The sequence below is a fragment of the Artemia sp. Qi Xiang Cuo genome, chromosome 14 (assembly GCF_049724085.1).
Source record: "Artemia sp. Qi Xiang Cuo chromosome 14, ASM4972408v1, whole genome shotgun sequence".
NCBI classification, from domain to species: Eukaryota; Metazoa; Arthropoda; class Branchiopoda; order Anostraca; family Artemiidae; genus Artemia; species Artemia sp. Qi Xiang Cuo.
Window position 1 is genome coordinate 28,069,534 of NC_142807.1, and position 26,178 is coordinate 28,095,711.

Sequence of the window (26,178 nt, forward strand, 5' to 3'; positions counted from 1 at the left end):
TAAGCTTGGACTACTTTCCAAAATAGCATCTCTTACAAAAGCCTTGATAGAATCGCAAAGTTTGATTGTTTGGGTAAGTTCAGCTATTTATTTAGCCTTGGCCCCCGCATAAGGAGACATGTTAAGAAAACAATTCTTACTTTAAAATATGTATAATGATCCTAGTTCTTATATTATCCAAGGGGAGAACCTTTATCATCAAGTCATCAGATCCAGTATGGACCTTAATTTGCTCCGAAGTGCGAATTAAGGTAATTAAGTCTTTCCTCTAAAAATCTTCAAAAGAGAAAAAGTTTCCAAATATCACCACGTTTTCAATTCAATGCTTAAGTCTTTTTAAATTGCCGCCTAATAAGTTCTTTTATAGATAGTGTTCATGCTGGTCTTTTTATTTTATTTTTTGAATAGCAGTGGCGAAGGGCGAATAGCAGTGGCGAAGGGCAAATAGCAGTAGCGTAAATACAAAATATCAATAGCAGTGGTAAAGGGCGAATAGCAGTGGCGAAGGGCGAATAGCAGTGGCGTAAATACAAAATATTAATAGCAGTGGTTAGGTTAGGTTTGGTTAGGTTATGAAAAGAAATGAAATAATATAAAAATTAATCTCAATATACCACTACTTTTTCTTTAAACAGGTTTTTTGACACACGTGTTAAACACGTGCTAAATGCTATCTATAAAACAACTTATTTGGCAGCAGTTTGCAGTGGCAATTTCAAAAGACTTAAGCATTGAATTAAGAACATGGTGATATTTGGAAACTTTTTCACTTTTGAGGATTTTTAGAGGAAAGACTTTATGATAAAGGTTCTCCCCTTGGATAATATAAGAACTAGGATCATTATACATATTTTAAAGTAAGAATTGTTTTCTTAATATGTCTCCTTATGAGGGGGCCAAGGCTAAATAAATACCTAGGTTCAGCCTCTTCACCCCAAAAGACAATAACCAAAGATCTTCCTCAGGGAGCAGTCCTCAGCTGCCTCCTCTTTGCCCTATATCTCTGGGACATGAACCTCCCCCACACGAATCTACAATATGCTGATGATCTGGTACTATGGTCATCTGGCAACACCTTTGAGATTGCACAGTCAAAGCTGCAAAAGTCACTTTTCCAATTTGAAAAATTCTCTCAACATTCAGATATACCCATTGCACCTACCAAGTCAAAAATAATCCAATTTCACCAAAAGCAAAATCATGTTAATGCAAGACTAACTCTAAATGGAACAACTATTCCAGAAGATAATCATATTAATTACCTTGGTCTCATGCTTGACCAAAAACTCAATTTCCACCTCCACATTTCAAACACAATAAAAAAATGCTATAGAAAAACAAATATACTAAAAAGACTTCTTTCCACACCCTGGGGCTGTAAGGAGAAAACTTTACTCCAGTTCTATAAATCACATATAAGACTCCATATTGACTATGGGCTCATCATCTATGGTGCATGTGCAAAGACCCAGATGCAAAAATTGAAACAATATAAAACAACATAATACATCTCATATTTGGTCTTAGGAAACCCACAAGCACCAAGTTTCTGCTTATGGAGAGTGGATTAACAGCATTAAGGGAGAGACATAGCTTTTTCTTGATAAAACATCTTACAAAAATTGAATCAAATAGCTCACTCACCCTACATAATTGGTTAAGATATCCAGCCATGTATAGAGGCATTGCAGATGAGTATGCCAATATTCAGAAGAAGTTTCTTGTACCCGCAAAGTCTATTGCACCTACTTTCCCCCAATCCCCTCTGTCCCCATCCCCTCAATAATAAATACTGATTTCTCAAAGTGGACTAAAGATTTAACCCCCATTGCTTTTGTCCAGAAAAAATTTGCTGAACTTAATACAATTACTTATAAAAACCATTTCCAAATCTTTGTTAATGGGTACAAAATGAATGAGACGGTAGCAAGTGGTGCCTTCCTTCCTCACCTGCAAATTGCAATGGGTGAGAGATTGTATAATAATGTATCTATAATTTCTGCAGAGTTAAATGCCATAATCATGGCATTAGAATACCTTATGAAAAATTAGCCCTTGATTGCTATTTCAAATAATATTATAGTTTATTCTGACTCTTTATCAAGCCTTGAGTTGCTGTCTTCAGCTCCTCAGTATAAGTTGGATATTGACACTTATCATTGTCTTAGTATTATAGATAATCTTGCTTCAAGTGGCATAAGAACTTATCTTCAGTACATTCCTAGCCACTCTGGTATAAGTGGTAATCATCAGGTTGATGAAATAGCAAAAAATGCTATAAATATTGACCAGCCAAGTGGGAGACCAATCCCCATTAGAGATATTTACCAATGGAGACTATCAGATATTATGTTTAATAAGAAAAATCCTACCCTTTCCCCCTTTCCCAATAAGTATTTTTCTAAAATTTATCCTAGAATTCATTCTGGAACAAATAGACTAAACTTTTTTGCATTCTCGTATCAGTTTCCTAATTCAAGCGGTTCAGTTCCCCTGTCCCCTCTTTGCAGGTATTGTATTATGAATAATGAAAAAATTGACCACTGCCTATGTGAATGTAATATGCTGATGTCTGCACAGCATACTTTGCATTGTAAACTGTTAAAGTGCTTCAAACACCACAAAATCTCACTATCAGCCAAGAGCCTGACCGGCTATACCTGCACACAGAGCACAGATACCAATATCTTCCTTCTTATATTTGAACTCCTTGAGTCAAAGCATCGACTAAAAGATATATGTGAATATATAGTAAATAAGAGACAACCAAGCCAGTAGCTCTGTAGCCCACAGAGTGAAGCAAAAGGAAAAGGGCTAAATAGTATCAACTGAAAAGCCCGCCTGCTGTGAAATAGAAGAAGAAGAACTGTGCACCAAGATTCCAATTCTGAACTATCCTAAGTACCATAATAACAAAAGTGGTAGCCTAGACTGCTTGTATATTGTTGCTAGCCTGCTGTCACAATTGCATCCCAGCCCCCCATGAGGACATTATAGCCTTAGGCTTTGTACAAGTGGCTTTTTGTTATTTTTTAAAGTAGTTGAGTTATGTGAATGAAACTTTCAGGGATGTTTGTCTAATCTAGCCTAAACTATGATAAGGAAAAGTCTCATAAAGTATTTTCTTCCCTTTTGAAAACTCCAGAAGGCTATTTTCTAGGGGGTGAAGGTTGAATAGGGCACTGACCCATGACCCAGACTATTCTTGGCTCTCCAGCCACACAGATTGAAGATATTTGGGTGTTGCTAATTTCAACAAAATGTAATACTAGCCTTGAATTAGTTATCAACAGCCTTGTGATTTCTTCAATTCCTGCTTCAATGAAAATCAGACACCATTTATAACAAAATTTTAATGTATTCTGATTAGCCTAAGAAGTCTTATTGCAATATAGCCTAAGTTACATACTTTTGGCTAACCAAGTTGAAAATCCTTGAATAGCCTACCAGTTTTGGTGGAAACTAAGCACCTTTTTTTAGCAGTCTAGAAGCACCACTTTTCTAAAGGAAATATCACAATAAAATAATAGTTGTACTAATAGCATAGATTCCTTTGTTTATGCTCCTTTTCAGTACAATAGGCTAGTTGGTAAATTTTTCATTGTTCATATTAATGACTTACAAACAAAGTAAAAATACCACTTGATGCCTTTTTTTATGCTCTTTGCAAATGTAATAATCATTTTTGTTTGTAATGAATTTTATCCCCCCACCCCTATATATGCAAGATCAGTATACATATTTCACATTAGGGGGGTGGGGATATACTTTATTTCTGATGTAAATGAGAGGTAAGTTTAAACTTTCCCCCACCCCCCTAATGTGCAAATATATACCCTGACTTGGTATATATAAGGGTGGGGGTTAAAATTCATTCTGACAAAAGTGATTATTATATTTGGAAAGAGCATAAAAAAAGGCATCAAGTGGTATGTTTACTCTATTTGTGAGTCAGTAATATGAATAAAAAAAATTTACCCAATAGTCATTATCCTGGCAATAAACAATAACCACCCCCACCACCAGGCCCTTAAGTTTTTAGTCCTATTATGCCAATTAAATTCTTCAATCATGTTTAATATTAATGGCACCATTGATAAGGGTTTCCTTTTTTTATGAGTTGCTTAATTTTTATAATCTGATGTGTCCAGGAACATCTTCTTATGGCCTTAAGTTTGAATTTTCTGCAGCTTTGCATACATCACATTGCATTCTTGAGTCTGCATTATAGATGGTTTTCCTTCCAGTGGATTAGCATACAAGTTTTGGTGTGCACATGCTCATAGCTTCAGTTGGCATCCAGCTAATAGAACAAGAACATCTCTGTGCTGCCTGTTTTCCCAATATTCCAATTTAAAATGTGCACTGCAATTTCAAATCCCACCAGTTGTGATGTGTGGTCCATAATACAGTTTTTGTTAGCAAAAACTGATAGAAATTCATTGGCAATTGTGTGAAGTGTATGGCAACAATGTAATGAATGAAAGTTCAGTGCAAAAATGGTGTATCCAGTTTAAAAATGGCCAAACCAACATGAATGATAAAGAGAGGAGTGGATGCCTGAGCATTGTGACAGAGAATCTTCTTGCCAAAGTTGATGAGAAGATTCATGAAAACCATTGCTTCACAATAATGGAGCTTTTGCTTTGCTTCCCACAAGTTTCATGGACTTTGTTGTTTGAAATTATGACTCACAAGCTTGGCTACCATAAATTTTGTGCAAGATAGGTGCCAAAAATGCCTACAGACCCCATAAAGGTCAGCAAATGGGAGCTGTCTTAACATTTCTTGATGCCTACCACACACATGGTGATTCTTTACTGGATCAAATTGAAACAGGTGGCAAGACATGGGTGAAGCATGTCAATTGCAAGACAAAATTGCAGTCCATAGAGTGGGGGCACACAAGTTACCCCAAAAAGTTTTTGTGAACCTTGTCAGCAAGGAAGATTATGGCTACTGTTTTTTGGGATAGACAAGGTGTGCTGCTTATTGACTTTCTCAAGCCTGGTGCAACAATCAACCCTGATTGGTACTGCCAAACATTGCACAAGCTTAGAAGAGCAGTGCAAAACAAGCGCAGAGGAAAGTTATCATCAAAAATTTTGTTTTTTCATGACAATGCCAGACCTCACACAGCCAATTGAACTGCAAAACTTCTTGACTCATTCAAATGGAAAATTTTCCCACATCTACCCCACAGTCCAGAACTAGCACTGAGTGATTCTCACTTGTTCCCAAAGATGAAGAACTGGCTAGCAACACACTGTTTTGATGATGACATCAAGCTCCAGGCATGCATCACTGAGTGGCTGAGATTGCAGGCCGCAGATTTCTATGACAAAGGAATTTTGAAGCTTGTTCACCACTATGATAAGTGCCTTAATTTGTTTGGTGACTATGTAGAAAAGTAGCATTTTAGTCACTCTTTCAGATATACCTAATAAAATATTTTTCCTGTACCTAGTTTTTGTTTTATTACAAAACAAACCCTAGTTTCTGAATAGTCCTTGTATGTCTCTAAACATGACTGTTACTGTTCATGACACCATACAAGGTTTTGGTAAAATGCCTGTTTAAGTATCATTTGCATTGGATATTAATCCATCAAGAACAAAAATTTCTTGCAAAAAATTCAAGTTGTTTAGAAGAGTAACTAGAATAAAGCAAGTATATCACTCTAAATTCCCGGTAGCACTATTCTTCTTTTTACTAAGTGTGTTCTGTACCATCTTCTTCAGTGTCACATACCAGCAAATAGTAGAGTTGTTATGGAATATTATTATGAAAAACTTGTGATGTGTTTAAAAGAGGCAGAATATACTTCTTTACCTTGATAACATATACATGGAAAAACCATCTGGTTTATGTACACTTATTTAAAGTTGAAAAAAATAAAGTAAAACTATAATTTGAAATATAAAATGAATATTGTTGACCTAATTCTGATATTGTGGCTAGTCTTAAACATAAACTAAGCACAAATATAACTGTTACTTGAGGTTAAAGTGTTGGTAAGGGATGGATTTTCCTGTATGTAGGAAAGATTGGTAAAAAGTTATTATTGATGATAAATTAAATTGTGATAGCATAAACAGTAGTTGTCTTCTGCCATCTGTTTGGTATGAATTTTATTTTTCAATGTTTTAGATGATTTCTTTTCTGATTTTGATTTCATTTGTTCAGGGAAAAAGAACAGTTTCTGTTAAATAATTTTGGTGTCTTAGATATTGTTTTGAACTTGAATATATGGGATGGGAAACTCTTGGATATGGCTTATGTGCATTTTCCTCCTCACTATAATCTTGTTGAAGTTTTCCATTTATTTTATTAATTGTATGCTTTTATCTTGTGTTTTTTATTAATATTCCGCCTTTGTACTTTTTGTATGTGTGGGTTATAGATAAAATAAGTAAAGCATAGCTTTTAAATTCTGAAATTGTGAACATATAATTGCAGCTCCCCCACAATTTATAAGCTAAAAAGCTAAAAAGAATAGCTAAAAAGAACATAGGCATGTTCTTTTAGATATGCTAAAAAGAACACTTAGGCATGTAAAATACTAATAAAATAGTGTCCAGTAGAGAGTGACCTCAATTATTTTAGAATAATAATTTTTTAATACATTACATTCAGAAAATTTTTGTTTATTGGATTTCTAGGTAACTTCAAATTTAAATGTGACCTAGCCCCCCCCCCTATCCACTCCTTGTGCCTGGACATAACCAAGGGGACCGGCAGAAAATTTTCCCGGGGGGGGGGGAGGCAGATGCCAAGATAGCAGTGGTGGTTGGGTAACAGTTTATGTGGTTTAGGGAACCAAACTTTGACTTTACCCTGAAGAGGACAAATTTGCAATCAATTTAAAATCATGAGAAGGTAATTGATTTAATAGTATCAATAACTATATTTTAGGCTTCCCAGTTGCAAAAGACGTAACAGCACATGGTGGCAGTACTGGATTCAACCAAGTTGATTTGCTTTATTTGTAATGAAATTAGGCTCCGTTTGGGGATCTATAATGGCGTATCAGTTATAATGGAGTGGGGGGGGGGGGTGAGTCATTTTTTAGGTGGGGTATGGTAGATTCCTACATAAGCACATTTTAATGGACAAACTGCTTACTCTTCATTAGGCTCCAGATAAATGTTGAAAGATGTAGGGGGGATTAGGAATTAATTAATATGTTTCTCTATACAGCTAAAATGTTATATTCCTATATCTACCAGCACAGAGGTGGAAAAGGCAACACAGGTTGTCATCAGCCCTGCCAGGAAATTTCTTTGGGGTGGCAAATACTGCTAGGAACTTAGTTTTCAGCCAAAATTCTTTAGTAGTAATATTAACAAGGACTTTTCACCAACATTGCTATTGATCACCAATTTTTTTTTGTATATTCAAATTTTATCCAAAATTGAAATTGCAAATTTGAATGTAGGGCAGTACTAATCAGCATACAATTATTGACTTATACATTTTAAAAGCAAATTAACCTAGGATTTAAGGGACTGGTACCTCAAATTATATCTTGCTTAGGCCTGGGTATGATTTGAAAACAATCAGAAGTTAAATAAATAAAAGAGCTTTTCAACTGAGAGCAAGTGATAGATTTTAAACCTATTTGAACATGTTATTCTTTGTTTGAAGGGGACTGTCTCCTCCTAAGCTCCTTACTCTTTACTTTGAAGTTTGTTTTTTTCCAATATTTTTTTCAGAAAATATGCAATTGAAAAAAAAAAAAAATTTTAAAAGCGCTAAAAAACTTTTTTTAATGAGCAGGGTATTGAGAAGGGGGCAGTCCCCCTTATATACAGAGTAATTTTTATTTTTTTAAGTTTTAAACCTGTTCCTTACTTTAGTCAAAAAGCCTTTTTGATTTGTTCAATTATATTTGATGAAACTGTTAAGTTTTATAAATACAATAGGCCTACTTTTGGTAATGCAGAAAAACAATCAACATGTCAATCATCTCTGTTTGGATTTTGAGGGGTAATCAAACAGTTTTGTGGTAGCCAACAAACGACCCCAAGGAGTAACCCAGCTCAATAGTAACCAAAACTAAAAAAAAAAATAGAATTTTGATACAATAGTTATATCAAAAGAATTAACTTATAAGCTGATTCTAGATATATAAGTTTCATTAAGTTTAGTTTTACCCATCAAAAGATATGAGCCTGAGAAAATTTGCCAGATTTTTGAAAAAAGTGGGAAAGATCTCCTTGAAGTCATAAAATTTTAATGAAAATCACACCATCAGATTCAGCATATCAAGAACCCCACTGTGGAGGTGGAGGTTTCTAACTCATATATGCAAAAATGTGGAATTTTGTAATTTTTACCAGAAGAAAAATCACAGATGTGTGTTTATTTGCCAGAATTCCAATACAAAATTTATTTATGTGTCTTGCTCTCTCTTTACCAATTCAATTTTACGCATGGCGATGTTAAGGGTAATTGTCCAGAAGTAAATTTTTGCCAGGATTGAATTGTCCAGAGGATGTTCCTATGGGAAAGGTGTTTTTCTGTGGAGGTAGAGCCAGGTATCCTGGCATTATTTGAAAAACGATCAGAAATTGATAAAAAAAACAAGTTTTTTCACCTGAAAGTAAGGAGGACCATTAAAACTAAAAACGAATAGAAATTATTACATATATGAAGGGGGTTGCTCCCTCATCAACACCTTACTCTTTACTCTAAAGTTTAAACTTTGTCCCAATTTGTTTTAAAACGGCTCATGAAACACAAGGGTTGTTTAATTAGAACAATAAGGCTAGGAATAAGTGAAGATGAAAAGGTGAAGTTGGGTAGTGAAAAGATTGATCAGGTGGACAGCTTTGCTTACCTTGGTAGTATTATTAGTAAAGATGGTGGGAGCTGTGAAGGTCTTAAAAGTAGAATAGCCATGGCTCAGGGTGTTTTTTCACAGTTAAAAAAGGTTTGGAAGAATAGGAAGATAAGTCTGCAAACCAAGATTAGAATATTAGAAGCCACAGTGATGATAGTGGTCAAATATGCCTCTGAAGCATGGGCGCTCCGAAAAGTGGATGAAGATTTGCTAGATGTTTTCCAGAGAAATTGCTCAAGGATTGTTCTGGGTACCCGGCTGACTGACAGTATTTCAAACAATAGGCTATACGAAAAATGTGGTACAATACCACTCTCTAGGGCTATAATGAAAGAAAGGTTGAGGTGGCTAGTGCACATTGTGCAGATGAAGGATGACAGATTGCCAAAGATTGTTCTTTTTGGCCAACCGTCTAGGGCTAAACGGCTTGGTGCTGCAGTGAGTTGTTAGTAGTAGCAATAGTAGTAGTAACTTTTTTTTAAAGTGCCAAAAAACTCTAGCATGAAGAACAAGGTGTTGAGGAGGAGGCAACCCTCTTCATATGCATAATAATTTCTGTTTGTTTTAAGTTTTAATGTTGCTTCTTACTTTCAGTTGAAAAAACTTGTTTTTTTTAGGGACTAGCATTTTTCTAAAGGCAATGGAAAAAGTATGTCAATTAAAGTAAAAGTATATAAAAATGAAAAAACTAAGTAATTACAAAAAATACACAAAACAATAGCCTACTTACAAAAACTAAGATATAAACTGCTGGCATTCAGTTCTGTTGAGCAATGCCGAAGCGTTGGACAGATATTTTTTAACAATATCGACAGTTTTGAACTTGGCTACCAAACACCAAAATATTTAATGCCTTTAGACTCAGTGTTTATGAAAAGAAACATATCATCAAAGTAGTTTGTTCAAGGGAAACTTTAAAACTGAGATTAAGGAAATCAAATAAAGATTTTTAGTTCTATTATTAAGATTTAATTTTGAATACCAAAAGCCAGTATATTTGACACCTTTATACTTCATAACTGTAAAATATTAAATCTTTCTCAAAGTGGCAACTATATAAATATAATCACTCCTGGAAAAAAAATGATAATATAAAACACCAAACTTATCCGTTCAGGGGGAAAATACGGAAATTAGCATTATTTCGTTCAGGGCACATATTTCTGATTATAGTGGCTTCATATATCAGCTGATGGGCACTCTTGCAATGTAAGCAAAAGTTGACAGCATATTTTTACCAAAATTGCCCCTTATTAAGTTGTTTTCCTTGTGTTTTCTATAATTAAATGAACTTTTTTGTGCACTAAATACTGCACTAATTAATAATAAACAAATACATATTTAGGATCACCATGAAAAGCTGATTCTTTGATTGAATGTTATCAATAGTTAGGCTCTTATAGTTTCGTTATTGACAAGACTCGTTCTTTACTTTCCATTCATTACTTTGAAGAACTGGATTTTGTTTTCCTCCAACCAAATCATATAGAAAAATGTTTTGGAAAATTGGAAAGGAATCACTCAGTCACAAATTAGAACCTATATTTTCCTTATTAAGTGTCAAAATCTATTGGCAGGTAGCCAACAATGGGGCAACACACATTTTTTCCATGGTTTTTCCCTATTCTGCTTTCTTTCCTTTGGCTTCCTTATAATTACTTCATAGTCTCAAATGTCCAGGGTTGGGGGGGGGGGCCATGGCCCCTCCCCCTGCCGGTGCCCATGGAGATAACCCTAGGTTACATCCATAATCTCCCTTTTTTTTTAGCATCATTTACATCCAGGTACTAGAGGTTGGAAGGAGAGAGTTGAATATGGATGTTTGGTAAAATATACTGCACTGTCACCTACAAAAGAATGCAAACCAATAAAATCAGCTGAAAAAAACTTTCAGTCTACAACATATAATTCATTATCCACACTTTACAAAACAATACATGCTTTTCAGGAACGTTTGTTTTTAGATGAACGAAAAACTGTTTTTACTTGACCAACTTTGCCTGAAAAAGCCATAATGAAGACAGGCTTTATAAATTGCCTACTGACTAGCAGAAACTAGAAGACTACTGTAAAGAGAGCTGTTAAAGGGCTCATTTAAAAGCTTATATTTGTACCTAATCACTTTTTATAAATTTAACTTGATAGCACATTCCCACAAAGTGCAATTTTGGTTGTTTCCCCTGTTTTTTTACAATGAAAAAAGAGCCTTTTCCAATGAAATGACCAAAAAAAAGGTGTTTTTCGAAACCTAGGCAGGAGAAAAAAACTAAGGGAGCATGGACATCCCTTTCCCTCAATTACCGCCGTTAAAACTAGCACACAGGCTTCGTCGCAGAGTGAAGATTCAATTCAAAACTGTTGATCATCAAGCTTAATTTTTGGTAGATTTTTAGTTGAAAAGTTTTTAGTTTTAGTTAATTTGTTTTCGCAATAATCTTTTACTTTTAAGACCATTACGAGATTTATGAAACTTACTAAGAGGGTCTGGAGGGGGATTATATGTGAGGGGTTCTTATAAACCTCCGGTTAAGGGCTTTGGACCATAATTATTGCAATGGTACCGTTTTATGCTTCCAAACTCTTCCACTTAAGAAGTGGCACCAAAAGTGCCGTTTTTAGGGCTATATTGCACTTATGGATGGTCAAATTGATAAAAAAGCACATATATATGAGTAATAGGTTTAAAATGAGCCTTCCCGGGATATGCTTCAAAAATGATTACATCACATTTGCAAAAAAAAGTAGATTATCTGAAAAGTAATCATAAGAAGAGACAAACCATGATTGAAAAAAAAATACCAGCAGGAATCAAACGCATGATAATCTAATCTGAAGTATTAACAGCACTGTACTAACAGAACCATGCCACAAATAATCTAATTTAATGTATTGGTGTTTGTAGGACTTTAATTGCGTAGCTTATTAAGGGAGTCGGGAGGAGGAACATGCAGGAGGTGCTCTTGCAAAGGAGGTATTCTTGCAAGGAGGTGCTCTTGACGCCCGTCTTTGAACAGGTTTGAGAGCCATCTGGTCTGATTTATTAGTTGGTGTGGCGATGCACATTCCATACTCCAATCTAGGTCTCACTAGGCTTTTATAGAGTTTAGTCGCTATTGCTGGGGATCTACTAGTGATTGTTTGCTTAATGATACCAAGAGCCTGGTTAGCCCCTGCAACTGCAACATGGGCGTAGCAGTTGAAGTTTAGGGTTTCATCCACAACAACCCCCAAATCTCTTTCTGAGGTACTCTCAGAAATCAGTTGTCTCTCACTGGAATTTGATAACACAGAATATTGCCATCGTGTGTTATTTCTTCCAAAATGGAGAACCTTGCAATTTTCAACATTAAACTCAAGTCTCCATATATTGGCCAATTTAAAAAGCAATAATGGTCAGATATTATTGAGGCTACACCCTGCTGTGTGTCAACGGGACCAATAAGTTTTGAGTCATCAGCATATAGGCATAGTTTATTTGTCACGTTTTTTGGAGCATCGTTAATGTAGATATTGAAAAGTGTAGGTCCCAAAACAGTTCCCTGAGGCACCCCACTTAAGACCTCTGCTACTTCAGAATAGAAAGCTGCACCACCTTCACCAAAAACTCTGACCCTCTGCTTTCTTCTCTATAAGAAAAACATAATCCAGTCCACCTCTTCAATGCGTATTGGTTTCAGTTTCAACTCGAGCCTTTGATGACAGACTTTATCGAAAGCTTTAGCAAAGTCTAGCAGAACCATATCAATTGGGAGACTTTGGTCAAAGAGCTCAGTTGTGTGATTATATGAGTCAATCAGATTTATTTCAACTGATCTACCTGGTCAAGATCTGTGTTGGTGTTTTGATAGAAGGTTATTTGTGGCCAAATGTTTGAGCACGATAGCATTTACAATGCCTTCTAGGATTTTCTTAACAGCAGAGATAATACTGATTGGCCAATAATTGGGAGCTTTGGTCCTGTCACCTCCTTTATGTATTGGATAGATATGGGCAACTTTCCAGTCCAATTTGGTGTCATTAGACTTTTGGAAGAGCCTTGAGAGTGGCAGTACTAATTGGGTGTGAGGTTTTTTAAGAGTCATGGATGAATCCCATCTGGCCCAACAGACTTATTTGGATTAAGCTTTTTAAGCCAAGATTGAAGCTCAGCCTTATTAACCATTACTATTGGGGACACTTGAATGTTAATTACGTAGTGTGGTGGGGTTGGGAGGAAGGCAGTGTCTGCAGGTGTGAATACTGATGTAAACTGGTGATTCAAGGCATCAACATTTTTTTGTGGGTCATTTGACTGGATTCCATTACAAAGCCGCTCAGTAACAATGTGCCTACCAGGCTTATGTGCAGAGGCATATTTCCAGAACTTCTAGGGGTCGATTTTTGAGGTTGCCACAATGACCTTCTCGTAATTTTCTATCAATTTTCTGGACAGTGCTCAAACTTTGTTCCTTGCAGCTTTGAACTTACTTAGGTAGTCAGCCCTATGCGGGTTCTGGTTTATGAGCCTCGACAGTTTCCTTTTCTTGTTCTGTTCAATTTTGATTTCTCTGGTTATAAAGGGGAGAGTTCTCGGTTTGCGTCTCCACGTGATAGTTGTGTTTTTATATGAGTGTCCAACAACACATTTTTCATTATCTCCCACGTGTCTTCTGCTTCCATAAATTTGACGAATAACCAATCACACTAACTGAGTTCATGCCTGATTTGACTGTAGTTTGTATACACATGTTTAGTTAGGTTCGATGTTTGTGGGTAAAATTAAAATCGGTAATTTTATTGCAGTGGTCACTATTTCCAAATGAGGGTTGTGATTCTATGTTAATGAGTGACTCAGGATCTTTTATTAAAACGGGATCAAAGAGTGAAGGATTCTCTCCTTTTTGAAATCCTGTTGGAAACGTCACCCCTGGAATAACGAGTGTTCCTCTAAGCAGTCCAAAAAAAACTCTGTTACCATATTGCTTGTGTGGCCGTATCCCTCAGGCCACTCAATCGCAGGTAAGTTAAAGCCGCCAAGTATGAATAAACTCTTATATTTTTGGGCAACACAATCTCAATGTATTGTAACAGGCTATCTCAATGTATTGTAATGTACCAGCTACTGGCTCATAAAATAATTTTTCTTTCCTTGTAATAAAGATGGTTCAACTTTTAGTCTCCTAAAATTCAATTAGCATGTATTGTTGTAAAATGCTTGTACTGAAGATCTTCAAAGTTCACAACTGCTATTGAAGTAATATCATCTAATTTTGTAACTGTAGAAGATCTGAATTGTAGTCATATCTACCAGATAGGTCACATGTCGTTATAGTTGGACCAAAAAGATCACGAGAGCACATAATAACTTGCGGAATTCCACAGGGGTCGATTTTAGGGCCACTGCTTTACCTCATTTATACCGCGGATATAGGACATTTGATGAAAGATTGTTTGACAATATCATTCGCAGATGATACAGTTTTATTATTCCGAGCTTTAAATGTTGAAACCCTTTTTAAGACCATGGAGAGTGCGTTGAATGATCTAATAATACGAGGAGTAACCCTTTATTGATTAATATTAAAAAAACAAATTACATGATTTTTTCTACTATTAAAAAGGTAAACACTGAACTAACTCTAAAAGCTGATGGACATTTGATATATAGGGTTTTAAAATTGAAATATTTAGGTGCAATCATTGATGAATTATTGTCATGGAAAGAAAATGTAAATTCATTATCTATAAAAATCGCAAGAGGAGCTGGAATTTTTCACAGACTTAAAAATTTCCTTCCCCAAAAAGTTTTGCGAACCCTTTATTTTACTCTTGTTTATCCTTGTATGCATTATATTTGTTACGTTTGGGCTAATTCTTTTTGTTGAAATCTAAAGAGAATTCAAATCTTACAAAATAGAGCTGTAAAGTCAATTTATTTAAATAAACTTAATACTAGCTCGAAATACTCGTAAAAATTTGAAGGGCTCTTCTGCTTCAGGTTTCGACCGGGTGCACACAAAGGCACTGAAAGCAGTAGTGACGACCATTGCTGAGCCTCTAACTTACCTTGTAAATCTTTCATTAGATAAAGGGGTCTTTCCTGAAATGTAAAAAAAGGCAAAGATAATACTTCTTCACGAAGATGGATGTCATACAGACACAGAAATTTATAGACCAATCTCAATCTTATCAGTTTTCTCGAAAGTCTTTGAAGCGCCAATGAAAAACCAGCTTTACCAATATTTAGAGGCCAAAGGCTTTTTTAACAGCCGCCAATTCGGGTTTAGGGCTGGCCATTCAACCGAAGAACTTCACTAAGTTTATTTGTAAACAGAATCTTAGATTTGGTTGCGTTACCTGCAGCACTGCTTCTCGATATTAAGAAAGCGTTTGATAGCATGCACCACGAAATAGTACTAGGAAAGCTGGATCATATTGGAGTTCGTAGCCAAGTCCTAGATTGGTTTAAGTTACCTGGAAAATTGTCGAATTTACACAGGAAATGACCATACAAATGATGTCGTAGTTAACTACGGGGTGCCACAGGGCTCTATACTGGGACTGGTATTGTTTCTCGTTCACGTAAACGATCTTCAGCAAGTACTGACTCCTGCAAGTCGTAGCCCTTATTGCTGCAAACTATGTCAGCCCCAAACGACGCCGGGTTAGTAGAAGCCGAGGACGAACTAACGGCATTTGCGGATGATTCACTTATGGCAAGCTCGAAATGGAACATCAAGTCTCTCAAAACGAAGCTACAAGACATTCTTGGAGAAACGTACCTGTGGATGGACACAACTCGTCTAGTCATCAAAATTGACAAATCGAGTGTTTTATTTTTTTCACGTATAGATTCGCTAGCTCCTGATGTGATTGGTATTGAAACCTCTCGTGGACTTATCAAGAGACCAGAAAAAGGACACGTTCGATACCCAGGGGTTATAATCGACGAAAACCTCTCGTTCAGACACCACATAGCAAGTGTCGAGACGAAGCTTTCAAGGAACCTTGGAATCTTGAGAAAACTCAGTCACCATTTCCCAAAAAAAACGCTGATTCTGATTTACAATGCAGTTATCAAGCCTCACATTCAATATTGTTCTACAGTTTGGCAATCCACTCTCAAGACACATTTACAGAGACTAAACTCACTTCACTACAAAGTACTTCAAATTTTAGGCCCAGCACCGAACAGACTATCAATGGCATCACTTTACAGACTATCTTGCACCATTTTTTGTTTTAAATATTTGTCAGGAACAACCCCATCACCATTTAAAGGCTTATTCACACTAGCATCACAAATCCATAGTTTAAATACACGAACTTTATCAGACATTTATATACCCCCGACACCGACCGCTAGGTCGGAATTTTCTCCTAGAATTGTGTGTGCTAGAGAGTGGACTTCACTTACGCAAGAGCTGAAGTCATATACGTCTCTCGGCTCCTTTAAAAAGAATGTAAAAAAATATCTAAAAGATTAAACATTTATTTACTAGATTTATTTTATTATTATTGTGTCTAGAATTTTTTGATATTATTATTATTTATTATATTTTAGTTTGATACTTCAAGGGGACTGAGCGGAGGAGAAGTCGTGTTAAATTTATTGTTATTTGATGGCGGTTAAGGGCGGAAATTGGAGAGGACAGGAGGCCACACTGTATTTAGAGTGTGCAATTATTACGGGCCCAAACGTGTATCAATGCATAAGGAATTGAGTTAAGTGTATTTTTATATATATTTTTTTGAATTAAAACCGATATTGAACTTGAATTTGAACTAAAGAAGTTTTTCTTAAATCTTAGTTGCTAACAGAAAGACAAATATGCCAGCTCCAAACTGCTGTTTTCATGTATAAATACTCGAATAGTCTAGCACCCCCAGGACTAACACAACTTGTCCTTTTTCATTTATCCTCATATTATCATGCTTATCCAACGTCGTCATCTACACATTTTTCTCTTGTCTCGGATATTTGTCACACGCAAAGAGCAGCTTTTTCTATAAAATACGTTGGAGTTAAATTATGGAACAGTATTCCACTGGAAATAAAAGATTCCGTTTCAGTTCCGTCATTTCGATACAATTACAAGAAACATCTTCTTTCTACTAGTACAGATGAATAGTTTTTAGGAGGATTCTCTCTTTTTTTATGTAGTGCTTAGTGCCTTTTTTCAGTATTTTTTTTTTCAAAGTTAGTTTGTTTGTCAATTTGTTGTTTGTCAATAATTAGTGATAGTATTTGTATGCATATTCGAGTTCTCTAGGGACTACATTTAGGCCCTTGGGATCATTGATCAGTCCCTGGAGTTGTGTTTTATTTGTGTGTTTATATTGAATAAAGTCAAAGTCAAAAATTTACCCAAATTAGGCCGTAGATGTCATTGATTAACCACTTATTGGAACCTGCTCAACCAACTGAAAAATGTGTGTTTCATTGAGAAATGCTAAGAAAAACTAAGTGTTCTGGTAGTATATACCATGCCGGTAGGGTATTACCAGTGAAAAGTAAGCATGCCAGCAACAATTGCTATATTATCTTATCTTGAGGTGTAGGTAAACAGCGAGCCATACTTCACTGCAACAAGAACAGGGAAATAAGAAGAGGGTAAAATAGTATAAACTAGAAAGCCCATAGCCCCAAACATAGGAAAAAGACAAGCTGGGTGTTTGCAGCTTTTGGAACGGATCCATTGCCTAAATTAGGGCATAGGAAGGTTTGTTTGAGTATGTATAGCCTATTCACTTCTTCCCTCCCCTAAAAGGCAATAGCATCTGACAAACTGTAACAAACTGTGTGACATAATGTGAAATTTTCAGAAAAAGATAGGCAGTGCAATCGCGCTGCCTAAGTAAAGAACGATGTTGGCAACAAAAATTTGCACTTTACTGAAAAAAAATACAAATGAATGTGCATTGTCAGTTTAATATACATATACTGATATTTAGTAATAAAAATGTTAATATTATTTGATTTATTAAAGTTTTAAAAGTAAAAACATTTATATTTTTTTCAGTAAAGTACAAATTTTGTTCTGGCCTTGGGAAGGCATAGGGGTTTTGATCCCAACTTATGTTAATTTCTGCTCGTTTTGAGTTTGACTCGGTTATTTAATGTAATTTCTGTTCGTTTTGGGTTTCATTTATTTATCGATGCTGATTTGTGGTAGTTACCCGCTTGGTAGATTATTTGATTTTATTTTTGCTCATTTTTTGTTTAATGGAGTTCTTTACTTTTCTTTGAAAAACTTATTTTGTGGAAATCGTTTTTTTTAATAATCATAAACAATACCCAAGGGAAACGTTTTGAGCTTTATCATTTTGCTAGATTATGACTTCTAGGGTTTTAGAGTTATATGTTAAATTTGAAAACTTCTCAGTACGGTATGGCCTAAAATCATACACAAATCATTAAAATGGTGTTTTCGAAATCTTGAACCAAAGCAAAGTAGACACAAATCAAAAATAACAGAAAGACTTATTCTACCAAAGTCAGTGCAGGTAGCCTATGTATGTCTTCTAAGCAATCGTTGAAACGCTAGAAATAGGTGAGGAGTAGAGATAGGCCCAGGACCTTCCGAATTTCTTAGAGTGCTGGAGAGATGCAATCTAAGACCACCCATTAATAGTGACCACAAGGCAGGGATAGTTAAAACCATTCTCTAGTTGCTTTTGAAGGTACCACCACACAACAATAACTTTGGATAGTATGTGAGGGATGGTTGGATCTGATAAAACAAAACAAACAAAAAATCCTGGAAAGGGCTCTGTAACTATTTAGTAGATGCACATATAATACATCCTAGTTAAATCACCATGGCAAATCCTCCAATTCCTCGTCTAACTCTCTTTAAGATACTTTAGTAGATGTAGCTAGCTCACTTAAAGGATTTCTTCAGATGCCAGATGAGGCGGAATTGCCCAGTCTTATTGTGAGCACAAGTAAGTAGCATTAAGTTGCCCTCTGGCTGAAGAAACTTTATCTTATCCAATCTTAATTTTTTTGTAGTGTCTTGGGTATCTGCATATTGGCTATGATGTTTAAACAAACTGGTGTCTTGAAAACCTAAAACCAACAGCAATTAAAATGAATAATCAAGTGCCCCTGAAAACAAACAGAAATTACTCTGAACAAATAAATGAAACAAAAGGAAATTATTTGGACAAATAAGTCAAAACCTAAAAAGAAGAAGAACCACCTGAAATAAGAGTCGGACTGCTGCCCCTATGGGCTAGGTTGTAATTTTTGCTTTACTAAAAAACCAAAATATTCTGAATTTTTTTTGTAAAAAACTAACTAGCACACGGCTAATGATACAAAGAACTATATATATCCTTTTTTCTAGAATCCCCTGCCCACAAAGTACTTGAAGAGGTAAAGGCTCAGAAGAAACTCCTGAAGCAAGGTGTGTTACCAATATCAAGTGCTATATCCCCTACTATTGGGTCAAACACTCAGCTGCAGGTAATCATAGAGTTTTTCTCCTTTGATTTTTCTGATCAGGATAAATGAAGAACTATTAATATTATTCTTTACTTTATCCCAATTTATAAAATCCTGTGTTGTGAACAACACTCGACAAAAATACTGTTAAATACAAAACCTAAATTCTTATAAAAAATTTGAATAACACTTGTTAGTATTTGCCTAAAAAATGTTTAGTATTTATTATCCTTAAATGAAAACTAATGCTTCTAAATGCCGAAATTTTAGTATGGATAAGTAATTTCCATTTCAGTTACAGGATTTTTTACAAATAATCTATAGAATAAAATATTACCAAAAGTAGAAAAAAAAACAGTGTCAAAATTATGAAGCTAGTATCACAAGGAACTAACTTCAGAATCTTTTTGCTATAAGCTGGTGTCTCAGGTACTCCATTGAGCTTCTGACAATGTATCTATCCAAGAAATGCGGGCTGCCCTAAAGATTTTAATCTCATTTGGAAACTTGGCCCAAGGCTCATCCCCCCCGTCTCTTCCTGAAAATCTACATTCAGGAAGAAAATCTAAATCCTGCCTTTTGTACGGCTTGGGAGTGTTAAACTTATTGGAATATTTTAATTAAAATGCCTCATCATCAGGAAATATTACTCAAAAAAAAAAAAATTATCTACTAATGAATGAACTGAGACCTAATATTTATTTCTAATCAATTGAAATCCTTTGATTAATAACTTACAATATGTAAATCTGCCAATTTAGACGTACATAAATAAAGACCTTTCATTTACGTTTGAAAATTTGGCAGCTCACATTTATGCTGACTAGCTGTATTTTGTGGTCTTCTCTGATTTTCATTAATATTCCTTTTTGTTATATAATATGGTAAAATCTTAGTAAAGTACAGGGCTACCAACTTTTTTGGGGACAACTACAGATCCCTTAGGTAAGCCTACTAACTCTGCAATGCATCAGTTTTAATATTTGTTATGATGAAGTATTCGAGTTGCAGGAAAAGTAACAAATATCAACTTTAGATTGGTATGCTTTTCTTAATTTGATTTTTAGTCTAATATTTCTCCAAACTGGAAAAGGACGAGTATATAATTTATTCTCGTTATTTATCTACTAAAACAATGATTTATAATAAAAAGAAATTTAAGAATACAAGATGAATTGTGGTTTTTCAGTATGCGCAATGTTTTTGAATTTTTGTATGAGGGTAGTTTTTTGAAAATAGGAATCTCACGTCTTAATTCCCTCTTTATAATCTTCTCATCAAATTTATAATGAAAATTTTTTTACCCTCTTCGATTTCAAGGTTATCTACTCTCGCCCCACTTTATTATATTGCAGAACAATTCTAGTGCTTATGTAGATTTTTTTTTCTTTAGCCTGTCTTGTGGTTAGGGGTTTGTAGATAATGAACAGTAGGAGTTATAAATTCAAAACTTTTATCTTGTATGGAAATTGCGGAAGAGGAAGAAAAAATCTCCTTATTTGCATAATCTCTGGGTAATTTTTTCAGAATTTTTTTTTTTAGCCTCTTTAGTCTTTAACTAGCATAAAAAAAGAAAAAAACAAAACAAATTTTCCTAGGAGTGACAATAAACCATGCAAGGGTCATTTAATGTTGGTCTCATATTGAAATTATCTCTTTGTTAACCTCATATCGAACTTCTGAATCTTTTTAAATTTTCAGGAAATTCTAAAAGAAATTCCTAATGTTTAAATATACAAATGTTTAAATTTCCAAATTCGGATTTTTTCTATTTTGAGGAAAGCTTTAATTTTGATTGAATTTTGTGAAGTTTGTGTGGAGATAAAGTGTTTGTGTGGAGATAAAGCGTTGACCCTTTTTGTTTGCAGGCTACTGCAGGGATTGATTATTTACCACCAGGACTCTCTCCTGCTCAGAGATCAGCTCTTCAACACGCCAATAGTCAATCACTAGGATATTTTGTTCCTCAAGATTCTAACTTTGGTAATTTAGTTTTACCAGTATTGCCACGGTTTGAGGCTCCTTCGGGAAAATGAAGCGCAAAGAATTAGAATCAGCACTTCAAGATACGGAAGGATTCGAGAATCCAAAAATAGGTTTAGAACAATACGTTACGTCTCCTCATATTGCTGCCTGTATGCTATTTACAATTGAAAATAACTTTGGCGATATAAGTGGGAATATTGTTGGAGATTTTGGTTGTGGATGTGGCATACTTTCTATAGGTAGTAGTTTAGTTGGTGCAGAAGCTGTCATTGGATTTGACATTGATTCTGATGCTATAAATACTGCGTCAGTTAACGTTGAATCTTATGAATTAAGTAATTTGGATTTTATTCAATGTGATGTGACAAAATTGAATGATAGCTACCGTGGGATGTTCGATACCATAGTTATGAACCCACCATTTGGCACCAAAAATAACGCTGGCATTGACATGAAGTTTCTTAAAGTTGCAGTTGAGTTGTCAAATAATTATGTTTATTCCCTACACAAGACATCTACGAGGCAACATGTTGTATCTAGGGCCAAAGAATGGGGATGCAATGCCTCTGTCTTGGCTCAGCTTAGATATGATTTGCCTGCCACGTATAAATTTCATAAGAGAACTTCAGTGGATATTTGTGTTGATTTTATACGTTTTGAAATAAATAAATAATTAACAGAAAAAAAGTTTGTTTTCTATTTTTTTTTTTTTCGCATGTAATAACGTGTATTACCTCAATATCTTTGACATGGTAAGGCCTAGTAAGATGGGAGGCTACGTGCCAAGTATCTTTAGAAAAATAACTGTTAACTGACTGGGATATTCAACCGACTTGGCAGGTACAAAATTGTTGTTTTTGGCTGAATAATGGCACGGAGGGCAATTTCTTTCGTTAGGATCTCTGAGTTCAATTGTGACAAAAATCTGATGAATAATCTTGGGGGCTCTAACCTATAAACCATTTTTCTTCTAGATTAGTGTTTGATTCCTCTTGCTACTTACAGTTTATTTTAGCCATTATGTTAAGTATTTATTTCAGAACAATAGGCTGAAATAATAGGTCCCAATAAGCCCCTCTTTGTGTGGAGGTATGTTGATAATAAAAATTTCTAAATATATCAAAAATAAAATAAGCAACCCCATTTAGTACGTTGAAGCATGAAATAATAAATTTAAAAATGTTGAAAGAATATTAGTACAAAACCTACTTAGTTGATCAATTTGTGAGTCAAATTATTATAGAATGCTACTAGCCGTATCGACCTGGGCAGCGTTTTGAACTGAGTCTTTAGAGTATAGGGACTTGTTGGGTAGTATTTATAGGTACCTAAAATTCTCACTAGTATGTCTCTTTTGGAAAGTGTAATAAGATGATAGTTCTTTTCATTTTGGTTGGGCATTGGAACTATCTAGTCAGCTTAATTGCCTTAGGTAGAACGACCTTGTTGATTTTTATGTAGAAAGGCTTTTTTTCCAGTTAAATCTGTGTATAAAATATACTTAACTTTTTTAATTTTTTGATTTTATTGAAATTCTTCAGTAATTTAATAAGTTTGTTGCTCTATCGTTGTAATATTATTTAAGTGGGGCTGATTCGTTTTCAATTTATCTTTTCGTAAATTTGAGGCACTGCCAATCATGGTTATTGGTTATAATCATAGTTATATTCCCTCTTTAAAAATAAACAAAATGTTTGACATTGGCCCTTCTCTGAAAATATTGTTTGATTTGAGCCTTTAACTTACTTCAAATAATTTCCTTTTCTTCCCATTTTCGATTCAGTGTAAGCATTTTTGGCATTAAATATTTAAGATGCTGAGATCCGAAAGGATATCTCTATGGCAACATTCTATTTCCCCAGGGAAAGTGTATTTATTTGTGAATGAAGAGTAGGCGGATATCTAACTCCAAGTTTTGACAAACAGAAACTTAGGAACTACTACTCAGCTGAAACTTGTGTAGGATATTGTGTCGGCTTCTTTGAAACTTTTGTTATATAAACTTCTCAAGTCTAAAAAAAAGAAGATTGATAGGTTTTCGTTTTCAAAAACAGCAATATGTTTTAGAGAAAAGAAGTTATTGCTGCAGTGCCGAAACGTTGACATAAATGTTGAATGTCAAACAACAATTGCTAGTTTGAGGTCCCCAATACTGAATTAAAATAGCCCTTCAAACAGAGGCGTCACTTGAGGGGAGTAATTACTCCCTCTCATCCGATATTTTCACCCCCTCCCCTAAGCGTCTTTTATATTTAGTTGAAATAGGTTTTTTCATTAACAAAAAAAAAAAAAAAAATTGTTCCCTCCGGGGATTTGAAATATAAATTTTGCCACCTGCCCCACAATTTCCGTGAATTAACGTCATTGTCTCCAAAAGAACCAGAGAGACATGATAAGACCAATGGTTAGGACGACGAAAAATCGTCAACAATGCAATTATGCACGTAATTTATTTGTTTAAATTCATTTAATGATAATAAATGGACATAACGGAAAAACGGCTTTTTATACGAACATAAAAAAAAAACGCTTAGGCTAATTACCTTAACTAAGGAGCGATATCCCCGTCAGTAGTTTCCAAAACTAATTTTATCTTGAATTAGATCTGTAGAACTTTTCAAGGGTTAAAGTATTTATCAAAAGTTTTGGGCGTGAAAAACTTGTATGATTTAAGGAAAAGGTAGGAAATACCCCCCGAAAACAGGCGCGATCTTGACTATCCAGTTTTTTTTAATGCTACTTTGCGTCTATCCCGAATTGTTGAACCAACCAATATCGGGTTAGTGGACAAAGAGATAGAGAAACAACTACTTTTCAATTCTAGCGTTCTTATTATATCGTTTATATTTGAGGTGGTAAAAGTTGCCACATTTGGTGTCTGGCGGCGGGATAAGATCCCTGAATTTGGAGAGATGTTGAACGGTAGATCTGTAATAGGGACAAAGTGTCTTCTATTCCCGCAAGTGATCCCGTTTGAAGAGCTCCTGAGTTAATGGTAATTAGTTTAATCACGCTAGCGACATTTTGCTGTTTTGCATAATTTTGTTTTCCATTTAGGCTTTTGAGAAAAGTCTAAACCTAATCAATTAATTCACGTTACCGACAATTTTCTGTTTGTGCAATTTCAGTTTTTTGTTTTGGCTTTTAAGAAAAGTCTAAACCTAATTAATTAATTCACGTTACCAATATTTTGCTGTTTTTAGAACTACAATTTTCAATTTAGGCTTTTGAGAAAAGCTAAATTTGATCAAGTAATTAATGTTACAACAATTTGCTGTTTTTATAGCACTTAAGTTGTCCTTTTGGACTTTTGAGAAAAGTCTATACTTTCCAGTTGATTATATTATGAAACCCGCCTACCAAATTTTCCTGTTTTCCTAAATGTCGACAAATTGGAGTGACATTTTGTCGGTAATTGAGGCGGGAAAGAAAGGCAATATTTTCGCAAACCTTAGAGAGATTATAGTAATTTTATTTTAGTATAAAGGAAAAACAAAACATTTTTGTAGCCTAAGGTGGGTGAAGTCGTAAGCCCGAAAATCCTACCGAGTCTTTGAGACAGACTAGGTCCAGTTCACTGGGGCGAGTTCACGTTAAATTACCCGACACTCTAAACGATGGAGCATCAGCAATTCCTAAGAGGAGGACTAAAGTAGACCCTCTTAAAGAGTCTAACTCTAAGACGGAAAAGGTATTTCAGGCAAATATAGTTTTTAAGTGGGGCTGAGAGCCTGGTGGAGGGGATCAGATGTCCTTACAAGAAGGGAGAACAACAGAGTGTGAAGTTTTTGCCTGAGGCTATTTCTGAGACAGAAGATAGTAAGGCAAGGACAGAGAAAGTGGAAGGAAAGTTAGGGACAGAAGTATTGCCAAAAGTTTCAGCAATTATTCAGATCTTTGATGATAAAAATCCGATTTCAATGGATGCAGCACAGTTTAATCAGCTTCTGACAGCACTAAACGCCCTAACAACTAGCTTGGCGGGTCAACCTTCGACAAATCAGCTGCAGCCTACAGCAGCACAAGCAACAATTAGGCCCAAACTAATGAAGTTGACAGATAGTGACGACATAGACTCATTTTTAAGCATGTTTGAGAGCACTGCGACGGCAAGTGGCTGGCCTAGGGAACAGTTGGCTACACAGCTGTATCCCGTTGTATTCGGTCCCGAACTGGAGACAATGTCAGGTTTATCGGTGTATACATTTGCTGATTATGATGCTGTTAAGACAGCAATACTTGATAAGTATTCTCTCACAAATGAAACGCATCGCATGCGCTTCCGAGGTGGAAGAAAAGGAGTCCTAGGGAGAATTCGCAAGGGAGCTGGCAACCAACTTCAATCGATGGCTCAGTCTAACATCGCTGAGAGCGCAGGCAGAGAACCTGGTGGCAACAAGCGCCTGGACAGCCCGAGTGGTTGTGCCATTGAAGGATGTAGAAGAAATTTTTGAGCTATTATAGGTGAAACAGTTTACGGAGACAGTGCAGTACCACCTGCAGGTAGCCCTTTATGAGAGGCGGTTTAAAACTCTTAAAGAAGATTTTTCTTTTGCGGAAGCTAGCGCCGTAGCTCGTAAAACAGCGAAAGATTGTTTGAGGATGGGTGGTGATAACAGAGACCAGCGTCCGGGCAAGAAGGGAAGGAAACAGAGAAGTTTTGACGGCAACCGTAAAGGAGGGGAAAGTAGTCATCAAGCGAGAGCTGAGTCCAAGGAAGGAAGCTCACGTGAGAGTCACCGAGCAGGAAACAGGAGAGCCTGCTTTGTGTGTGATGACACGTCACACTTTGCGAAGAACTGTCCGAAAAAAAAGCAGCAGCCATAAAATACGCGGCAGGGTTTCCTGGCTGAGAGCCCGGAAAGGCCCAAGAGTCGGCAGGGGCAGCGGTAGTGCTTCATGGCAAAGTAGAAGGAAT

The 26,178-nt window shown here is 35.6% G+C and overlaps 1 protein-coding gene across 1 annotated transcript; it reads left to right on the forward strand.

Moving 5' to 3' along the window:
• Positions 1-16,388: 16,388 nt before the first annotated feature.
• Positions 16,389-21,939, forward strand: LOC148944335 (rRNA N(6)-adenosine-methyltransferase METTL5-like). The gene is given in 4 exon segments (XM_089100798.1): positions 16,389-16,548; positions 19,177-19,295; positions 21,143-21,307; positions 21,310-21,939. Coding segments are annotated over 4 exon segments (924 nt in total). The 5' UTR covers positions 16,389-16,532; the 3' UTR covers positions 21,934-21,939.
• The last annotated feature ends 4,239 nt before the right edge of the window (positions 21,940-26,178 follow it).